Here is a 21,573-nt window from a genome sequence, read left to right as displayed (position 1 = left end):
TTCAGGAAAAGGTTCAAGGTGTTGCCTTTGCTTTCAAATTCCCATATCCCAATCCAATTGAGCATCTGTGAGATGAGGTGGAACAACAAATCCGATCAATGGAGGCTGACTTCGCAGCTTGCAGGACTTAAAATATCTGCTACTAGTGTCACAGTGTCAGAAAACAAAGTACACGTTCAGAGGTCTCATGGAGTCCTCGCCCTGATGCATCAGAGCTGTATTTGCAGCACAAGGGGATCTAAACGATATTAGGCAGGTGGTTTAAATGTTGTGGCTGATCAGTATAGACACTCACTCACTTACTCACTCACTGAGTAAAATAAAAATAAAAACAATACAAAGAAGCCATAAAAATGAACCTGTAGAATCAGCGTATAAGCAGAGCGGCATGTTTGTCCGTAGCTGCCACTCATCCTCCAGGAGTCCAGGGACAGTTGTTTGTGCCTGTTCTGGGACAGCTCTTTACTTTTCAATGAATACTTTTGCGGTAACACATATTCAGACCGGTTTAATGCTTCTTGTTTTGTGAGCATTTTGCTACACTATTGCCTGTGTTTTAGTACATTTTATTTTTATTTTGTGTATTTTAATAATTGCAATTTTTTCTAATAAAAGTGTGTTGTTTTTATTTCTATTCGGTGTTTGTGGATAGCTTATTTTGATATAGTTGTGTTTGGTTGGATTGAGGACTCATCCAATTATCTGTTTCTACTCAATACCTTAGTATGATATTGTCGATACAATCTCTACAAGATTAGAGACTTGTGTACCAGCTGCGAACTGAGATAGGTCTACTTTCCCTACAGGTAACTGCACCAAGTAAGTCATTCCACGGTATCGGAAGATTAAGGGACAAGTAAACTCAGACCTTTGTTAGATTACTAAATATGGTGAAGATATTTTTCTGGCTGTTCAAATGTGGATAAACTACGGAGGTGTTGAAGGAACGAGCTATTATTATTCACCACATGCTAGCACATTCATTGAGTATCCTAAGGTAAACTGTATCCCAAGGAAGTTGAGTTTATACATTAGACTGATCTTTGGTTACGAGTGACCTGGTGTTCCAGCTATTGACCTACAAGTTGAAGGATTTAATAAGCTGGTTAATATCAGATGGAAATCAGTGGAATAACCAGGGCTTTGAAAGAAACCGAATCTTGGGAAAGGACTGACAAATTCATTTATGACATTAAGGATTCAGTCTAAGTGTCAAACAAAAAGCCACTAATGGGACTTCCTCAGGACAGCCTTTGGAAATTGGAGGTTTTAACATTCAGAGTCAGTATTCACATTTCATATGGTAGCATCGAATTCAGTGCTTAGCTATGGGAAATATCAGATTCGCAGAGCACAGTGATTGCAATGCATGCATCATATTCTCTTGCAGAAGCATTGCATTGGACTGAGATCATCATAGCTGAGGATCTCAGAGTAGAAGCTCCTGAAAGAAGAATGTCCTGTGTCGGACTACATTTCAGTTCAAAAGCTTTTTTTTTTACATTCTTTATTTTAGAAGTGAAAAGCCAGGGCTCGAGTCCTGCAGGAACGCGTGGGAACTCCGTTCCTGCACTTTTTTTAGAGCAGGAACACCGTTCCCGTTTATGGTCCTGCAGGCACTCAGGGGGCGGCAAAAAATGCCGCCCCCAAATGTCCCCCCTGTCATGGGGGGCCCAAGAGGTGGCCTAATGGCCACCTGAAGGACCCTCCCGGCCGGCTCTTGTCTTGCTGTCAGACGCGGTGAGGGAGCTGTGTCCTCTCTGCTCCCTCTCGCCGCGCCGTTTGCTGATGCTGGGAGCCGGAATATGACGTCATTTCCGGCTCCCGGCATCAGCAGACAGCCCGCGCGGCGAGAGGGAGCAGAGAGGACACAGCTCCCTCGCCGCGTCTGACAGCAAGACAAGAGCCGGCCGCTCTGAAGCCCCACTGGACCCCAGGGACAGGTCCACGCCAGCTCTCCAGGTAGGGAGGCTGGGTGGACATTTTTAAATAAAAAAAAAAAAATACAAATAATTTTTGTGTATGTGAGTGTGTGTGTCTGTGAGTGTATGTATGTGTGTGTGTCTGTGAGTGTATGTGTCTGTGAGTGTGTGTGTGAGTGTGTGTCTGTGTATGTGTGAGTGTGTGTGTGTGTGTGTGTGTGTGTGTGTGTCTGGGAGTGTGTGTGTGTCTGTGTATGTGTGTGTGTGTGAGTGTATGTGTGTGTGTGTGTGAGTGTATGTGAGTGTGTCTGGGAGTGTGTGTGTGTGTGTGTGTCTGTGAGTGTGTGTGTCTGTGAGTGTGTGTCTGTGTATGTGTGAGTGTATGTGTGTGTGTGTGTGTGCCTGGGAGTGTGTGTGTGTCTGTGTATGTGTGTGAGTGTATGTGTGTGTGTGTGAGTGTATGTGTGTGTGTGTGTGAGTGTATGTGTGTGTGTGTGTGTGTGTGTGAGTGTATGTATGTGTGTGTGAGTGTGTCTGGGAGTGTGTATGTGTGTCTGGGAGTGTGTGTGTGTCTGGGAGTGTGTATGTGTCTGTGAGTGTATGTGTGTGTCTGTGTATGTGTGTCTGTGAGTGTATGTGTGTGTGTGTGTGTGTGTGTGAACGTTTTTGGGTTGGGATGGGTGGGGTTCTGTGTGGTGTATAAAAATAAAGGAGAATTACAAAAAACATGTAAGATATGGTCAACGGTATCAGTCCAAATATGGGTGGTGTCTCAACACATGCCCTACTTGTTTCTTGCTCTTCCTTGGAAAGTGACAACCTGGGCATGTGGCTGGTTTAGCTAAACGGAAATCTGGACCTGGTAACGTAAACTGCTCGGCAGGCTGTCTGTAGCTTAATAAATAGGGTTAGGCAATATCAAACAGAGGTTAAAGGTAAAGACACGTGAATACCTTTACAAACCATTCAATGAGGAATATCACGTTTTTGCTTAAGAACTAAAAAGATCCATTTGATGGCACATTTGTAAAATTATTTAAAATTATTGTATTATCTTCAGCAGTGTACTAGGTTTATTTAGTCTACCAGTGTTTACCTCACAAAACTAAAGAGAGCCTTCCGTACGATTTATTATCCCTAGTAGTGTGTGTGAGTGTATGTATGTGTGTGTGTGAGTGTATGTATTTGTGTGTGTGTATGTGTCTGTGAGTGTATGTCTGTGTATGTGTCTGGGAGTGTGTGTGTGTGTGTCTGTGAGTGTATGTGTGTGTGTGAGTGTGTGTGTGTCTTTGAGTGTATGTGTGTGTGTGTCTGGGAGTGTGTGTATGTGTCTGGGAGTGTGTGTGTGTGTGTGTCTGTGTGTGTGTCTGTGAGTGTGTGTGTGTCTGTGAGTGTATGTGTCTGTGAGTGTATGTGTCTGTGAGTGTATGTGTCTGGGAGTGTGTGTCTGAGTGTATGTGAGTGTGTGTGTGTCTGAGTGTATGTGAGTGTGTGTGTGTGTGTGTGTCTGTGAGTCTGTGTGTGTGTCTGTGAGTGTGTGTGTGTGTGTGTGTGTCTGTGAGTGTATGTGTGCACCTGAGTGTGTGTGTGTACGTGTTTATATATGCATGTAAGTTTTGTTTTTTTCTGGTGGTGGGGTGAGGGTGGAACTCGAGTGAGTTCCCACACTTTATTCCCCAGGACTTGACCCCTGTGAAAAGCATAACAAGAACGAATATCTAGACATTTTACATGAGAATAAATGGCAAGTAAAAGGTCCATACATATCGAGGAATGTCAAGAATTCTGCACTTTTTAATGTTTGAAAAATAAGGAATAAACAGCAGGAGCACGGATCTATTTCAGAATAACTAAGAGAGAATTAGAGAAGCTGTAACATAGAACTGTGCATATGTTCAAGATATATATAAGCCACTGGAGGTTCTCAATAGGGTACCATGTTAAAGGGATCATGAACCATAAGGGAAAGGCCTTTGTAGCAGGTGGGCCACATGGAGAGTGAACTTGCCTGTTGGCCTGGGTACGGATCTGTGGAGCTTTAACTCGGCCAGCAGAAGTGGATGGAAGTCCATGTGCACAGAACTTTGCCCATAAGGTTGCATAGATCTGATCAAATGCCAAGAGGATCAGTCCAACATGTATAGATGAATGTGGCCAAGCATCAGCGGTCGTAGGTCGCAACAGGGAAGCAATCTTAGGAACCAGGCCTCAGCCCTCCGATTCAGCAGTAGGCTTCAATACATATCTGTGATTATTCTAGCAATATTCTAGTGGGGACCAAGATATCCCCTGATGGCCTAGGAGGGGGGCAGGTCATCAGCAAGTGAGCCCCATGTTAAGGTTGAGGATCGAGAGTAGCTGAAAGCCGCAGGTAGGTCTGGCACTGGTTGGAACCTCTAGCTGCAGGCTGAAGATTGTCAAAAGGTCATCAGGGTGCTCCCCAGGTGTATATGCAGGATTAAGGCCAGATAAAGAGCAGTCATGGCCAGTTTGTTACTGAATAAGTAGATTCCCCTGAGGATCTCTGGCACCATGCAACCATCTTGGCCGGCTGTCAGGCCCTGCCCTCCCTCATCATGTTTTTTTAATGTAATGTAAAAAGGTTCAACAGAGTACTGGGGATGGTGCACACAGATTCATAGTACCATAACCACTACAAATACAACCACCAATGACTTTCGTAAAAAACCTGAGAATGAAAAAAAGAATTCCAGTCAGTGGCAGAATCTATTTTATTCAGTTACAATACAGAGCGTGTTTTCTCACTCCTCGTGTGCTGTTAGCTTTCAATATATTGAACTGTGAGACCATCACTGCGATTTTTTACTTTAAAATAACATTCTCAAAATATATTCAAAAACTAAGCTCGTGGTTGATTTATATTTCTACAAGGTGATGCAGATGACTGCCTATTTTTAACTTAGAAAGCGTAAATGTTGCAGCCGAAGCAAGTTAAGCAATGGCATCCTGTCACTTGATAAACATAGCCTAATAAGGTGTATAAGAGCAATTGCATAGGAAAGCAATCATGCTTGCAGTATAAAAAATGACCAGTAGATGGCATTTGCTACCCACTAAGTATTTAACAAGACTCCGGTGATAGATAAAGGGAATAATTTACTTTTACATAATAGTAAATGGAAAGGATACAAATAAATCATCCATACATCCTTTCACTCATCCATCCCTCTATCAGCAAAATACTTTTACAAGCTCAACTGCGCTTTATCAGTCAGTCAGTCTGTCTGTCTCTGTGTCTGTCTGTCTGTCTGTCTGTCCATGTATCTGTCTGTTTATCTTTCGCTCTGTCCATCTATGTTCAATCTCATCTGATTTTACAGTTTACCAAATTCTAAAATATTAATTTGGTTGATTCTTGTAAACTCTGTATGATATATTGTTGCAAATTCCCAGAAACTCCCCACTGGATCCTAGAATCATATGGGTGGGTCATTGCATAGTCACACCGCGGGCGCAGTATATAGGGGGTTCCTTAGATGTCACGGTATGGGGCGGCAAAAATCTTTGCACTGTCGATTATCCCTGCAAATTGTATTAATCTATTAATGTGCTGCCAATCACAGTGACTTGTTGTTACATGTCTGCTCCATACTATGTGCAATAGTCAGGGATATTATTATTATTATTATTATTATTATTATTATTATTGCCATTTATAAAGCAAAACTGTTTCCACAGCGCTTTACTATTGTATAAAATTATCTGCTGCATTTTGTCCTAAATCTACCAGTGCATCTTCCACTCATTTGCACTGAATCCACATCACTATTTTTGTGATTAGTTTTCCAATACCAGGTCCAGTACACGTCTAATCAGCAAAACGTACATACAAATTACTAAAGTGCCAAAATTAGGGATAAACAACTGTCTGGATTATGTCCAACTACACATCCCATGATCCTCAGCTAGAGCAGTAGGCGAGGAAAACACAGCACGATACTCTCTAGATTGCAAAGACAGATATAAGTGACGCGATGGGATACAGAGACTGCTATGGATGGTAGCCAATCATATCTTCCTGGCGTCTATTACAGCTGCACTTTTGGTCTTGTCTTTGGGCGATCAAACCTTACAATTTACACCGGCCGACATGCCATGTTTAATGTCAGCAACATCTAGTGGAAATGCACATTAACACAAATATATCATCTCAAAAGTCTTGGCAAATTCATCTTCTGCAATACAAATAAACACGTCAAACTTCCGTCCTTCAGCATAGCAACATTTTGAAATATGGACTTGCAAGTGTAGATATTGAAATGTCATTTGTCCTTATCTGAATGTAGCAATAATGACCTCTAATAATGACCTCTAATGACCTCTAATAATTAAATGACCTCTGTATCATTATAGTGTGACTTATAGTGACAGATTAATTGTAATGAGTGGATTTCGATTGGGGGGGAGGGGGCAAGGGTGTTAGGGTTTAGTTAGGCATAAGTTAAAGGAGACTTAGGTACCTGCCTTTAAAGGGACACTATAGTCACCTGGACAACTTTAGCTTAAAGAAGCAGTTTTGGTGTATAGAACATGTCCCCGCCGTCTCACTGCTCAATTATTGGCCATTTAGAAGTAAAATCACTTTATTTCCGTTTATTTAGCCTAGTCTTACTGGTTATTGTAGCTGGTTCGTCACAGCACACTTTCTGTCTCTCCAAACTCCAATTTATTGCAGAATCAGCAACTTTAAATTAGATGACCTTTACATCTTCCATTTTTGTTACACTGGTTGTGTTTTCACGTATATATTAAAGGCACAGTGCAACTTGCTGGGGTGTTCTATGTGTCGGCAGTATCTCCTCTCAATTCCAGATTACGGTTTCTATTTCTATTTGAAGTCAGGACTTTGCAGAAACACCTCCCTGGCTGTCAATCAGGCAGAGGGAAAGATTATTTTCTGGTTCTGTGAACTCCATGGCCATCTAGCAGAGCGCCCCGGCCTTGTCTCCAAAGTAAAGGTGGGCCTGTCGGTATACGCTTTCACAGAGTCCACTTCAGCTCCAATCAGACTCCAAATCAGAGGCTTCACCTTTTGCACATTGTTTCTTAGATTTACCCCAGTTAAATAATGCATAATTAAATGTATGTATGTTTTTATTGGATTTATATCTACTAAATTGTTTTTAAAAATCCCATTAGAGTTTTTTTTAAAAGGGTTCTGTCACCATTTGGGGTCTTTGCAAAGAACCCCGACAGTGATTTTGCTGCTGGGTGTCTAGTTTTGAGGGTGCAAGGAAGGTGAGTTATTCTTAACTGATCTGCCCCTCGTGGCCACCGCCACGTCCTTCCTGAAGTTCCTCTTCTGCTCCTGGTGTTTCAGCATCCAGGAGCCCACGTCAGTGGTATACTCTCGCGCATGCATGAGGTCTATGGCGGATTCCTCAGGATCCTCCATAGACAAAGCCTTTTTCACCTCAGCCCTCACTAGTGAAAGATGGGGCCTTGACAAGGCTTGACGAGAAGTAGCTCCGCCTTTTTTGTCAAGCTTGTCAAGCGTATAAAAAATACAAAGACAAAGTAGTCCCTTCTTCAGTGAAATACAGAGAAACACAGTCAATGTAAGTATTCTATAAATATTTTATCTCTATGAAATGGCCATTTTGGAGGGGCTGCGGTGGGGGTGACTGTGCTTGCTTTATCCACGCAGAGTACAATGTATAAAAACCAATTGGTTAATTTGTAGCCTGTGCCCTTTTATTTGATTTGAGGGTTTCAGTACGTTTAGGACAGAATGAAGCAGATCCTTTTACACAGCTTTCTCTTAGCCCCAGCTCTTGCCTGACACCATGGAGCAGAATTGTTATTACACATCAGCCATGCAAAAATATGCTGATTGGCAGCGGATTACACAGAACACAAGTCAAGGATCCTTTTAAATTGGAATTTAATTTAACAACAGACTTTGAACAGCCATTTTCTTTTTCTGTATTTAAATCCTGCCAGCATTTTAATTCGCTCACCCATCTGTGTGTTTCATAGCCACAAAACAGAAACACGCAGGATTATACCACTGAAATCTTAGGATAAAAAAAATAAAAAATGCAGCCACATATGTACATTATATGCTATAGAAAACACAATATTCCCTGCTAACGTAACTCACTGATCCCAGGCAACAAGGTGAATGCTCTAAATAGATCCATTTAGAATGAATTCTTCAATTTGTAATTAATGCCAACATTATACAGTCTAATATGCAGCACTCATTCTTGTGCCAGCTGATTAGCAACTTCTTCATATAAGTTTATAAATGTATAACTGTCCTAGATTTAGAAGGGAGGTGGGGGGGGGGGGGGGGGGGCAATCACGCCAATCACGCCAATGCCCTCCTGCTCTGTTCAGAGGGTAAATATTACCAAATATGGAAATAAATTAACCGGCTGTTTTCCCACTTACTTTACTATGGGATTGGGGTTTATTGAGCAGCCATCACAAGCACAATACAATCTAAGCTGTCCCTGTCTCCAATAAATCTGTGTATTATTGCTCATGTCTATACAAGTATTTGTATGATATCTGATTTCACTAACTGTTCTCTACCAGACTTTTTTTTTTGATAGTTTTTTTTATTGAAAAGAGAGATGTGATATATAAAACATCGCAAACAGTTATAAAGCATTTTAAACAGATAATTGCATCCTATAAACAGTAGGATGTTATTTGCCTACAAAAGTAATAATAATAATATTTGTTTTGTATTATTAATATACCTATCTCCATTCCCATATGTTTCTGAATTAATTTATAGGGACACTATAGTCACCAAAACAACTTTAGCTGAATGAAGCAGTGTTTGAGTATAGATTATTATTCTCTGCCATTTAGAAGTTAAATACCCGATACTTCCCTTATCTTTTGTGTCACTTTATCCCACTCCCTCTAGCATGTAAGCTCATTGAGCAGGACACTCAACTCCTCTGTTCCTGTGTATCTAACTTGTCTGGTTACAATTACATGTTTGTTTCCACCCATTGTAAAGTGCTATGAAATTTGTTGGCGCTTTATAAATATAATAATCATAATAATAATAATAATAATAATAATAATAATAATAATAATAAAAAAATCACTTTTGTTTCTGTTTATGCAGCCTCAGCCTCACCTCCCCTGGCTGTGGCTGACACAGCCTGCATGAAAACAAAAAATAGTGGCATTTTCAATCAGATGCAACTTACTTTAATTTTCAGAAATGAAACTAACACAGAGTGCTGAAAAAAGATATCCATTGAACCCTGCCAGACAATGGTCAATATCCAGCTCTGTAAATTGAACTTTAATTACATACAAGAGCTAATAACAGAGCAGGAGATACAATATTCTAAATTAAACAGACGGTGCAATAAAGGAAGCATACAAATGAGATGACTCTTTACAGGAAGTGTTTAGGAAGGGTGTGTAAGTCACATGCAGGGAGGAGTGACTAGGGTTGTATAAACAAAGTGATTTAACTCCTAAATGGCAGAGAATTGAGCAGTGAGATAATTTTGATGACTATAGTTATGTTATGTTATTATTTACATAGTGTCCCTTTAACTTTTAAAATGAATTATGTTAAATGGATAAACAATATCAAATAGTATATTGAATTATAAATCTGTGAAAAGAAAAAAACTAGGAGGAGGGGTTAGGGAAAAATAAGGTGAATAAGGTAAGAAAGTTGATATTGTTTAGGTCATGTTTTTAACATTGTATTCCATCCATGGACGCCATATTCTATTTTGCGAGGCTATATTCTCTTTAAGTTTAGCCGATATTTCTTCCATTTCTTGAATAAAGTTCACTTATCTCAGGAACGTATCATTTGGGGGAATCCTTTCTTTCTATCTCTTAGCAACACATGGCCTTGCAGCGGTGGAAAAATCGTGGTAAAAGATAGGATTGGGTGGCAAGGATATCTTCAATGCGTCTCTCAATATGTGACATCAATTATTCTGAATTATAGATACTTTAGTACATGTCCACCGAATGTGACAAAACGTCCCGGTGCTCCACACTCTCTTGGGCACAAAGAAGATTTACTTTTGAAGATATGGGGGAGATGGACTGGGTCTAAGTCCCTTCTGGATGAACATTTATATCGATTTCCTTGATTGTTCTACAGATAGACAATTTGTAGCAATTGGTAAATATTCCCATCCGTTCCCAACAGCTGAATGATTGTTCCAATCTCCCCGTTTATATTGGGGATGAGGTGTGTTAGTATGCCTATTTGTTTATACATTCACAAAGCCGTGTTATTGGCTGTGATTCACTTGTTAATGTTAGCGCTTATTTTGTCTAGTCTTTTCCCTTGAATGTGCATTTTCTCCGGGCCTGCGTGTCCCATTCTGATACTTATTCCTTTCTTGCAAAAAGATCATAAAAATGTGATTTACAAAAAAAATAAACAAATATTCCAAAGGATGTGTTGTCTCGGATTGTTTAATAATATAGCCTCTCGCAAGTGCAATAGCTCCTAACAGCTTGCATGGTAGGCTCATTCATTCATTTTCAGAAATGAAACTATTAACACAGAGTGCTGAAAAAGATATCCATTGAACCCTGCCAGACAATGGTCAATATCCAGCAATCTCAGTGAAAACAATGTGATTGGCCGGACCAGTATTGGCTTAGAAATCTCTGATACTTGCCCAGAATTGCAGACTGAATAAAATGTTAATTTTGACTTTTTTAAAATGTATTTTTCAATTTGAATCCATACCCTACTCACCACAACTCACTGCTTAGTAAATAGACCCCATTGACATCTATTTTTATTTTGGTTCCAGCTCATGACGACCGTGCATCTATCGCAAGCCTTCTTTAACTCTTTCATGGCTAGTAGGCCCCACCACCTCTGCTGGAAGGCTATTCCCTGCATTTTTAAGGTTTCTGTTAAAAAAAAAAAATAAGAACTAAGGACCCACCGCGTATGCACAGCTCTTGTACCTCTCCATTAATCCATTGCTTCTTTATAAAAAACATTAGTAGCATTTGTCATCAACAGCGTCATCAGTTGTAAGATATATCCAAGTTCTTCACTGTGGGATAGTACCTCTAGTGGCTGTCAGTCTAAAAAAGGAAATGGGTCTATGCACCAAAACTACTGCAGAGTGCCCCTCTAAAGTTGAGATTTATTCCTTGTGTTTCTCCATAGCTATATTCAAGAAGGGCTGAAATTGAAGTGACGCGGTTAAAGCTATGGGCAGCACTCCTGTGTTTGCATTTAGGGTTAGGAGGGTTACAGCAAATATTTGAGCTGCTGTGCTTTGTAACTCCCATCATTCTCAGCTAAGAGTGCTGAGAATTAAAGTGCACAGTTTATCCATGTCCAGGTACAATACATTAGGATTGGGACGGACTAGTGCACAGCAAGAAAATTCAGTTCTACTGAATTATTTTTTGTGAAGGTAGAACATTTTTCAGGACACTTTAATTCTGTTGGATGTCCTCTCAGCCGGAAGAAAAAACACAAAAAGGAAGGAAAGTGAGCCAATTGATGTGATGCAAAATATAGATATAATAGTATGTAATAGTATGTATATACTTTGCAATACTCTGAAAAGACATTTTAAAATGGGCAAATTTAGAAAATTCTCCTACCAGGCTGATTTCATATTCAGTTTTTTTTTTTTGCAATATCTTTTCCAATTCCTTATAATTTATCTTTTTAGCGAATAAAGCCCTCTTTGTCCCAGCCATTATTGTGCTGTAACAATGTTATAGTAAATACTACATTCATTTTTGTACTGCTTTCTTCTGCCCACCCCCTAACTCTGGCACATCTCCTCTCAATATGGTAACTTTATTCCCAGTTACTATTCTTTGCACAAGGAGATGAGAGCTGGCGAGGGAGGGGGGGCTGGAGGAAGATATTCTCTGGGTATGGGAGGGAAGGAGAAGGCAAGTGGGGGGGATGAAATGTTCAAGCCAGCTTATGTCACATATCATGAGGGAAGGCAGCTGTCAGTGCCACTTTTGGAGCATTGGGAGAGGAAGAGAGGGGGTTGGTGGGGGCTAATGTGAGTTCAGGTTTGCAAGGTCCTCTCTTGCAGAAGACAGCCTGAAGGAAAGAGGGTGAAAGAAGAGGGGGCACAGTCCTGGGGTTATGTCCGAGGGCTGCTACCAACACCACCACAGGCCAAAGAGAAAGCACCTAGTCCAAAGAACCACAGAGAAGGTCTTGTGCAAGAGTGACGTTGTTTTAAGGAGCGATGCCATCCTGAAGGTACCAGGCCCAGTTTACCAGCTCAGCAACCTCTCCCAATGCCCTGAGGCTGTTGCCCCCTCATTAAACTCTCTGTCTGTTGGCCTGAAAAAGCAAACATTAGCCAGCTTGCATTAGCCACTTATTATTTACCTGCACTTTTTAGAAAGCGTATAGTCGGCTATCATTTCTAACCACTACCCCTCACTCACACAAATGACTGTCACCTACAGGTAAGGGCTCAGTGTATACCTGCAACATCCATTAGGCTTTTCTGACATCCCAATTTAACTAGAAGCAATTCACCCTTTTCCTGGGAAAGGATTCATTTTTCATAATGCATCGTGCTCAAGTAAGGATGAACCTGGCCAAAAGTGGGGAGTCAGCCCCTGAGCAATCTGTCTCATCATCTCGAAGCTTCGGAAGGCCTCTGACATCTCCCCCAAGCCCTGGCTTGTCCCCAAGACATGTTAAGGTGACTCCGGAGACTGGGCAGCCGCAGCCCTCACAGCCCCAGTTTATACGTAAGCTTAAGAACGCTGCCGTAGGCACGGGCTGTGACATTCGCCTAAAGGTGGCAGTGTCCGGGTATCCCTTGCCAAGTCTAAACTGGTACAAAAATCAGGAACCTCTTAATCCTGATGGAGACGAATACGGGACACTGTGTATCAGGGACACTAAGATGGAGGACGCTGGAGTATACACCTGTGTGGCTCATAATACTTCGGGAGAATCCACCACTAGCGCAGTACTCGCCATCATCGACTTAGAAGGTAATATTGGGTGAAAATGCCAAGCTTTGAGTTCAATCCTACAAGCATGCCTACTTTTGCAGCATAGTTATAGTATATCAAAAAGATAATGTGGATCAAGAGTGCAATGCCTATAGGCCCGAAGCTTCCGAGCGATTTCCAGCCCTTTAATAACTACCGGCTTTAGTTCTAAGTGAAGTATATTTGGGATTTATTTATTGAACAGTTTGCTAGCCTTTGGTAACAAACAATTTGTAAAATGTAAGTAAAAAAAAAACAAATGTAGCCATAGATTTCTTTGCCAACTTGACTATTTTTGTCTTTACATTGTAAGAGTCAATGTGCAGACATTTATTATTTGGTTAATACGTTTCTAGAAAGTGTCTCCACCGAATGGTAGTAAGTTATCTATTTACATACCTTTGATACTGAAAGATAAAATATTTGTATTTTTATTGACATTGCCTTACCATTGCATAACGTATGATGTTTTGTATTTTTTTTTATTCTTTTCTCATGTCGACATTGAACAAGAAATAGTCTTAACCCTGTTACGCTTCCAACTATTTTATTTATTTCTGTATGTTTGGTGTTTATTGCTGTTTCATACAAACTAATCGGAGATGACTAAATGCGGTCTACTGTATTGATACATGATAAAAAATGATGTAATGTCCCCACCTGCTGTGGAACGTACAGCTTTATGACACCGATGGTATTTCAGCCTCTCAGAATTTAAACATAGTATGAAACGTATGTCATCCACCCCCCACCCCCCCCCCCCAAAAAAAATCCGATAGTAGGAAGACCTGTATTCACTCCAAGTGAAAAAGTAAGCATGTATTGGTAGACTATGACAAATGCCTGATGTTAAAAGTTGGTGTTCGAAATACAACGTTATTAAAATGGCACAATTTATCAATAAGTATTTTCTTTTTCATGTGAATGTTACTAGAATATAGAGTTTCTATCTGACTGTTTCCACTGCCTTAAAAGACAGCTACTGAGCACCTGTTGGGTGATTGTGACATGGTGGCTCTTTGAAGCCAAGGACATTTTATCTGTGCATTCTGGTAGCCAAATATCTAGTAAAAGCTAAATGTATGTATAAACTGTTTTACAATTATAAAGGAGATCAATCAGTAAATTGGGTATCATGGAGAATTTACAAAGAGAACTGCAAATGTTGGGCTAAAATACCAATCGATTCTCCAACCCAGCACAGATATTGCAAGCAAAGATTTGCACTTAAATCTGAACAGTACTATTCATGGAGGATTATGTTTATACAACTCTACTCCTAACTCAACAGTCTAATAAAACTTAATTACACCAACAAATCACCAAAATCCAGTGACTGTAGATCATTTGGAAAAGTTTTTTTAGCTGCATTGACGTACATTTTGTCATTTTGTCACATTTCTCCGCCATTTACTGCATACAGTTTTACCTCTTAAAGTGGAATTGTCATGTCACAGGATTTTTTAAATTACATTTACTTATCCCTATATTTACCAAATATGTATTTGTGGTGAGTGAAAATAAAAATAAATGCAGAAATCCACACGTCTTCAGCCTACACCTGGGCGCCTCCATCTTAGCTCCCTGTCAATCATTGTTGAAAACTGTCCTTAGCACTGGCAAACAGCACAGAGAGAGCAGACAGAGAAAAGGAGAAATGAAACAACGTTTCCTATATTCCTCCTCACTTACATTCCCCATTTTGTCTTGTGATTACTGGATTATGATGTTGTTTGATACATTTTAATCTAAATTTAAATGGTTAACACAAGTTACAAGATATTTTCAATATTTTATTCAATGATTTAAGTTTCAGGGAAGCGACATTAACAAACGGAACACAAGTGAAACCTTATTCAGAGTTTTTAATAACGATTGAAGGGAAAACTGTCGACTGTAGGTTCTGCACAAACGTCCAGTCAGTCTGGAGCAGGATTCTGTTACAAGAGAGAAGCTTAACTCTGGTAATCGAATAGCCGTTCTAACATTGGCATCTATGGGAAAATTGCTATTCAATTACAAGAGATGTGCTTGTCTCTTATAACAGGATCTAAAAGCCCTAAAATAAAGATTTTTAAATATTGCATTGCTTTCTTATGAAGATTTAAAGGACCACTATAGTGCCAGGAAAACATACTCGTTTTCCTGGCACTATAGTGCCCTGAGGGTGCCCCCACCCTCAGGGTCCCCCTCCTGCCCGGCTCTGGAAAGGGGAAAAGGGGTAAAACGTACCTTTTACCAGCACTGTGCAGGGAGATTTCTGCCTCCGATCCTCCTCCGTTCCGCCCCGTCGGCTGAATGCGCACAGATTTTCACAGTGAGAATCACGCAAGCGCCTCTAGCGGCTGTCAATGAGACAGCCACTAGAGGATTTGGGGGAAGGCTTAATCCATTAATAAACATAGCAGTTTCTCTGAAACTGCTATGTTTATAAAAAAATGGGTTAACCCTAGCTGGACCTGGACCCAGACCACTTCATTAAGCTGAAGTGGTCTGGGTGCCTAGAGTGGTCCTTTAAAGGCACACTACAGTGTCAGGAATACAAATGTGGATATCTAACACTATAGTACCCTAGTCACCGTTTAGGTTACCAGTTCCACCTGCAGGGAGAGTTTAATGACCTTCTCTATGAGACCATCTGATAGAAACATTGGAGTTTTACTCCACTAGTAGCTGTCTAGTGGCTGACAGTGTAACAGCCAAAAGACACAGGTTACCCCTGCAATGAAAACAGAAGGCCAATTACAGGGAGACATGGTGCCTGGGCCACTCCATTGAGATGAAGGGGTGTGGGTGACTATAGAGTCCCTTTAAATCCAATATGAAACTGACAATCCAAGGCCTGTCATATGCATGAATGCAAAGCACAAATATCCCATAATGCTGTGTTGAAAGAGCATAAATGTGCATGCACACACAGCATGACTGGCAGAGTGCCCACATTCTCTATGGAAGCCATCAATACTTAGCATTTATTGAGTTAGAGAAAAAGGAACTGTCTTTGGATGAAAGGTGATAGCAAATACCGCAGGTGCAAAGACAAAGATAATTCATATTTATTAATATTAATATATTGTCCCTGCTGGGATGGCATGCCACAAAGCTCAGCCTGATGGTTCATTCTCTAAACTGTGATTTGTGAAAGATTGAGAGGGTCATTTTTTATCCACCTATTCATGTTAGACTAAAATACGCAGTAAATTCTGGTATGTAACCCAAGAAAAATGAATTGAATTGGTGGTAAATTTTACAAGTTGGCGACCAGCTCACTAGAACTCACTTCTTAGTGAATATATTCATAAAGTGTCCCTGGAAGAGGATGGCTGTTGTCCTTTGAAACAGTGGTGCTATTACTTCTGTTTACGGGGATTGTCAAATTTTGAAGACAATAAACAGAAATTTCTCCTCCACCCCGTTCTTTACCCGGCAGAGTGACATGTGGGGGGCAGGTAGACAGAAGGAGAGTTTAGATCTTCTAAAAATAGCTGAGGACAGCAGCAGACCTCTTCCACCCCAAGCTAATGGGGCTAAGTAACACTATCAGCCTGTGTGTCGTTTGGATGTGAAAACCTGAAGCAATCTGTCCAGTCTAATCAATCTATTGAGTTATTGTATTGCTGTAGCCCTCCACAAACTATTCCTTTAACAATCTGCTACCAATCTCGCCTTGTTAATGCCTAGACAAACAGACAGACAGACAGACACACATAGGATCACATTTTAATCGATCGATCCCTCTCTTTCCCCTCGCCAGACATGTGAGCGGTCATAAAGACAGACAGACCAATATATAGAGAATAATTGACTGTTTAATCACGATTGATCCCTCGCTACATGCTCAGAATACTGATTGAATAGAGAATTTATTTTCTCTTTTTTCTAAAAGACGTCTTTCTATATGGTAAATATACTGTGTACTGTGCTCTGTGTGTCATTCACTCCAAATACACTAAATATAGTTATATATTTTGTTTGATATTTTGACTTTTTGTATAGTGTTTCATTTTTGCCATTCATCCATATGAATTTTGGTGAGAACATAAAATTTTTTTTGTATTAGAAATATAAAGCTTTTTGGCACACTTGCTCCTTTCCTGATTCAGTATTTAAAGTGACAGTCTAAGTACCAAAACAATTTTAGCCCAATGAAGTAGTGTTGGTGTATAGACCATTCCCCTGCAGATTCACTGCTCAATTCTCTGCCATTTACGAGTAAAATTACTTTTGTTTCTGTTTTATTTCTGTTTATGGAGCTCTACCTACACCTGACTGACACAGCCTGCATTATAATTAGTAGTATATACATAGCGCCAACATATTCCGCAGCACTTTACAATTAGAGGAAGGATGAGGGCGGCCCTGCTCAAACCATGGAACCAGGGATACTTCTTGGTGAAGTTGGTCTGACTGGGATAAAAAATATTATTTATTTTTCAATCAGAGCTTACAATATGAACACAGAATCTTCACTCATAGAACTCTCTACCATTTCTCTTTTCTGAATATTTATTTACTTATAAAATATTTTATGAGGAAAGATACATTGAGATTTCTCTCGTTTTCAAGTATGTCCTGGGTCCACAAAGCATTGCATTGATACATTATGGTACAATAAAATACAAAAACAATATTAATACACAATATATACAACATTTAACATAGAACAGGTAGGAAATATATAATCAACAGGTGCATTCTGTTTTGAGATATGTAGAGAGGGATCTCTGTGTCACTCGAGGATCCGAGTGGTCCACACACCAGGCTGCTGAGTCCTTTAGCTGCATGAGGATATGCCCATCTTGGCAGCCTGTCACCAGGGCCGGCGTCCACTTAAGCGCTCAGCTTAAGGAGGGGCGTTAGCAGGGGCTTTATGATTGTTTGTTCTGCGACCGCCCCTATATTAAGTTGGATTATTTCAAGCGTGCCGCTGGCCATGTTACTAGGCACCTGGTAGCACTTACATTGCTGCTCACTAGGGCCCGGTAGAACACCGGTCCGGTGAGCGGGAGTATAGCAGGAAGTGAGGAGGAGAAAGGAAGTGAAGGGCTGCCAGGCGCAGGCAAGATGAACATAGGGACAGCAATTAAGGTAAGATGGGTCAGTGTGTGTGTCTCTATGGGTCAGTGTGTGTCTGTATGGGTCAGTGTGTCTGTATGGGACAGTGTGTGTGTCTGTATGAGACAGTGTGTGTCTGTATGGGTTAGTGTGTCTGTATGAGACAGTGTGTGTGTCTGTATGGTCAGTGTGTGTGTCTGCATAGGTCAGTGTGTGTCTGCATGGGTCAGTGTGTGTCTGTATGGGTCACTGTGTGTGTCTGCATGGGTCAGTGTGTGTGTCTGTATGGGTCAGTGTGTGTGTTTGTATGGTCAGTGTGTGTCTCTATGGGTCAGTGTGTCTGTATGGGACAGTGTGTGTGTCTGTATGGTCAGTGTGTGTGTCTGCATGGGTCAGTGTGTGTCTGCATGGGTCAGTGTGTGTCTGTATGGGTCAGTGTGTGTGTCTGTATGGGTCAGTGCGTGTGCGTCAGTTTGCATGGGTCAGTGTGTGTCTCTATGGGTCAGTGTGTGTGTCTGCATGGGCTAGTGTGTCTGTATGAGACAGTGTGTGTGTCTGTATGGTCATTGTGTGTGTCTGCATAGGTCAGTGTGTGTCTGCATGGGTCAGTGTGTGTCTGTATGGGTCACTGTGTGTGTCTGCATGGGTCAGTGTGTGTGTCTGTATGGGTCAGTGTGTGTGTTTGTATGGTCAGTGTGTGTGTCTCTATGGGTCAGTGTGTCTGTATGGGTCAGTGTGTCTGTATGGGACAGTGTGTGTGTCTGTATGGTCAGTGTGTGTGTCTGCATGGGTCAGTGTGTGTCTGCATGGGTCAGTGTGTGTCTGTATGGGTCGGTGTGCGTCAGTCTGCATGGGTCAGTGTGTGTCTGTATGGGTCAGTGTGTGTGTCTGCATGGGTCAGTGCGTGTGCGTCAGTTTGCATGGGTCAGTGTGTGTCTCTATGGGTCAGTGTGTGTCTGCATGGGTCAGTGTGTGTCTGCATGGGTCAGTGTGTGTGTCTGTATGGGTCAGTGTGTGTCTCTATGGGTCAGTGTGTGTCTGTATGGGTCAGTGCGTGTCTGTATGGGTCAGTGCGTGTCTGTATGGGTCAGTGCGTGTGCGTCAGTTTGCATTGGTCAGTGTGTGTCTACTTGAGTCAGCGTGTGTTAGTCTGCATGAGTGGGTGGAACGAATGAGGCAGCAACATTTTTTTTGTCTAAGGTGGCAAAAATGCTTGCACAGCCTTGCCTGTCACAAACTCTAACTTGTATTGGAGTTCTGATGCCATTATACCCATGGTGCACAGTCCCTGCAATGAAGTAGGACATAGTGCATACCCTATTTGGCAGCCTTTTCTGACGTCATGTATGAGATTATCCCGTGTATTCTCCCTCTTTTTCTAGTGTTCTTTTTTTTACATTTATGGACTGCTCCACAACCCCAAAATGAAGCAGATAAGGAATAATTAGTGTATAGAGCTGTGTACAGGCATGCAGGGATATATAATAATAGAAGTGGTTATAGTAAAGGGGGGTTTAAGATTAGAGAGGTGTTAAAGTTGTAGTACATGGGCTGCTTAGAATTATTGGGTTTAGGATTAGATTTAGGAATAAATTTGTTATTGAAGTACATGAGGTGCTTCTTTTTAAGAGGAGTTAAACATACAATTAAGGTAAAGGATTCGGTTGAGGTTCAGGCTTTGAATGCTGGAGTTTGAAGGGTTATTTGCAAAGTACTCGTCCTCCCATGCCTTCTGTAGTCCAATCAGATTGATGATATTAGAGCTGCAGGAGCTGTTATACAGTGTGCATCACTCAGACCTTCCCTGCTCCTCCTGCAAGGAATTTCCTGAGGATGTTAGTGGGCAAATGAGAAGTGATCCCTTTCACTTCCTGTCCAGCCTCACACACAGACAGTCAAGGAGCTGGGACAGCACTTAGTTTTACACATTCTATAATTGTTCCTGCAGCTCTAATATTATGACTAACTGGGGTACAGAGGACACTGACCAAGGCACATGGGACTTAATTCCGCACCATCCTATTTAAAGGGATGCTTTAGTCAACAAAACATGTTGTCAACAACACTTTAGCTTAGTAAAAGCAGTTTAAGTGTATAGCTCATTCCCCAGCAGTCTCACTGTTCAATTCTCTGCCATTTATGAGTTAAATCACTTTGTTTATAGAGCCCTAGCCACACCTCCTTACATGTGACTTGCACGGCCTTCCTAAACACTTCCTGTAAGGAGATCTAATGTTTAAACTTCCTTTATTGCACAGTCTGTTTAATTTAGAAATTATTATCTCCTGCTTTGTTAATAGTCTTCTAAATGCTGCAGGAGCCCCCTGTGTGTAATTAAAGTTATATTTACAGAGCAGGAGATAAACACTTCTAAAGCAAATTAGCATCTAAATGATAATTAAACCATTTTCTTATGCAGACTGTGTGATTCACAGCCAGGGGAAGTATGACTAGGGCTCAGGGCTGCATGGATAGAAATAAAAGTGAATTATTGCTGTTAATGACATCATGGCTAATTTATAATATTTTGACTGACTCTGACACATTTTTCTAATTTTGCCTTTGATCAATAAATAGCAAGTTTTGGAATTTCTGAGTGTGGATTTTGATACTTTGCCGAATATGGTGGAACAAAACTGCTTGAATTGTGCACCATATTTTATGATAATACCTACATGTTGTTTTTTCTGGTGGTTGAGATAGTGAGATATAGTAAACTCGTTCATTGCACAAAGCAGACCCCAATCCTTTTATGGACCCTCAGAATGGTGTTTTAGAGCAGAGAATCAATTTCTTACATATGCTGCCCCCGTACCATATGATTGGCCAATGGGACAGACGCATTTGAAGGTGATTTCTTGAATCAAAGTAGCTAGAGGGCGAAAGGGCCAGGCAAGTGGCCAGAGGATGACATATCTGGCAAGGGTTTGTGTCTGGTGATATTAAAAAATAAATAAAAAGGCTGTGATCTTTAATTAGATACACTGTGTTTGTATAAGTATTCCCTCCACGACCCCTCCAAAAATCACTGAATGCTTTAGATTTGGCAGCGATACACGTGCTGAGCTTCAGGTGGGCAGCTGGATTTTGCTCTAATGCAGATTCTGGCTGACCTTAGAGATTCCTGCTAGCATTAGCCTACAACCAACTGGCTGGCTGTGTGTGATGGGAACCAGAGACTGAAGAGCTATGCGTGAAATAAAGTCATATTTATGGGAGGTCTAAGAGCCATCTCTTCATTCTTCATTCATTCTTCCTGCACTATGAATGAATGAAGTAGGGATGGTGGGGAATAATAAATATGGACATTTAAGGCTGTCTGAGACTGACACACGTTTGTCCCGGTGAAGTCTGTGCATTGTAGATAGTGAATCAATATACAATATCAATGGGTTTCTTCTTCCTTTCTTCTGATTGTCCTAATTTACTTTTCTGTTGCATTTCCCTTCAGACATAGCCATGCCCAGCCTCACAGAATTGGCATCCAAGCCTTGCCTCTGATATTGATTAAAGGTAGCTGAGCTGCTGTATTAACCTATGTCGGTTAATATTAACCCTTTGTGTGCTGTCGGGATAGCCTGAAAGGTTAAATGGTTTGTTATGTATGTGGTTTGTA

General features: G+C 41.0%; 1 protein-coding gene across 2 annotated transcripts in view; it reads left to right on the top strand.

Moving 5' to 3' along the window:
- Positions 1 to 11,945: 11,945 nt before the first annotated feature.
- SPEG (striated muscle enriched protein kinase) overlaps positions 11,946 to 21,573 on the top strand; it is a 253,793-nt gene continuing 244,165 nt past the window's right edge. For both annotated transcript variants that reach the window (XM_063429309.1, XM_063429308.1), the window contains exon 1: positions 11,946 to 12,902. In XM_063429309.1, the coding sequence (XP_063285379.1) occupies positions 12,467 to 12,902 (436 nt within the window). In that variant the 5' untranslated portion in view covers positions 11,946 to 12,466. The remainder of the gene's footprint in view (positions 12,903 to 21,573) is intronic.

The sequence above is a fragment of the Pelobates fuscus genome, chromosome 8, assembly GCF_036172605.1.
Source record: "Pelobates fuscus isolate aPelFus1 chromosome 8, aPelFus1.pri, whole genome shotgun sequence".
Lineage (NCBI taxonomy): Eukaryota > Metazoa > Chordata > Amphibia > Anura > Pelobatidae > Pelobates > Pelobates fuscus.
This window is presented reverse-complemented; position numbering and strand designations above follow the sequence as displayed.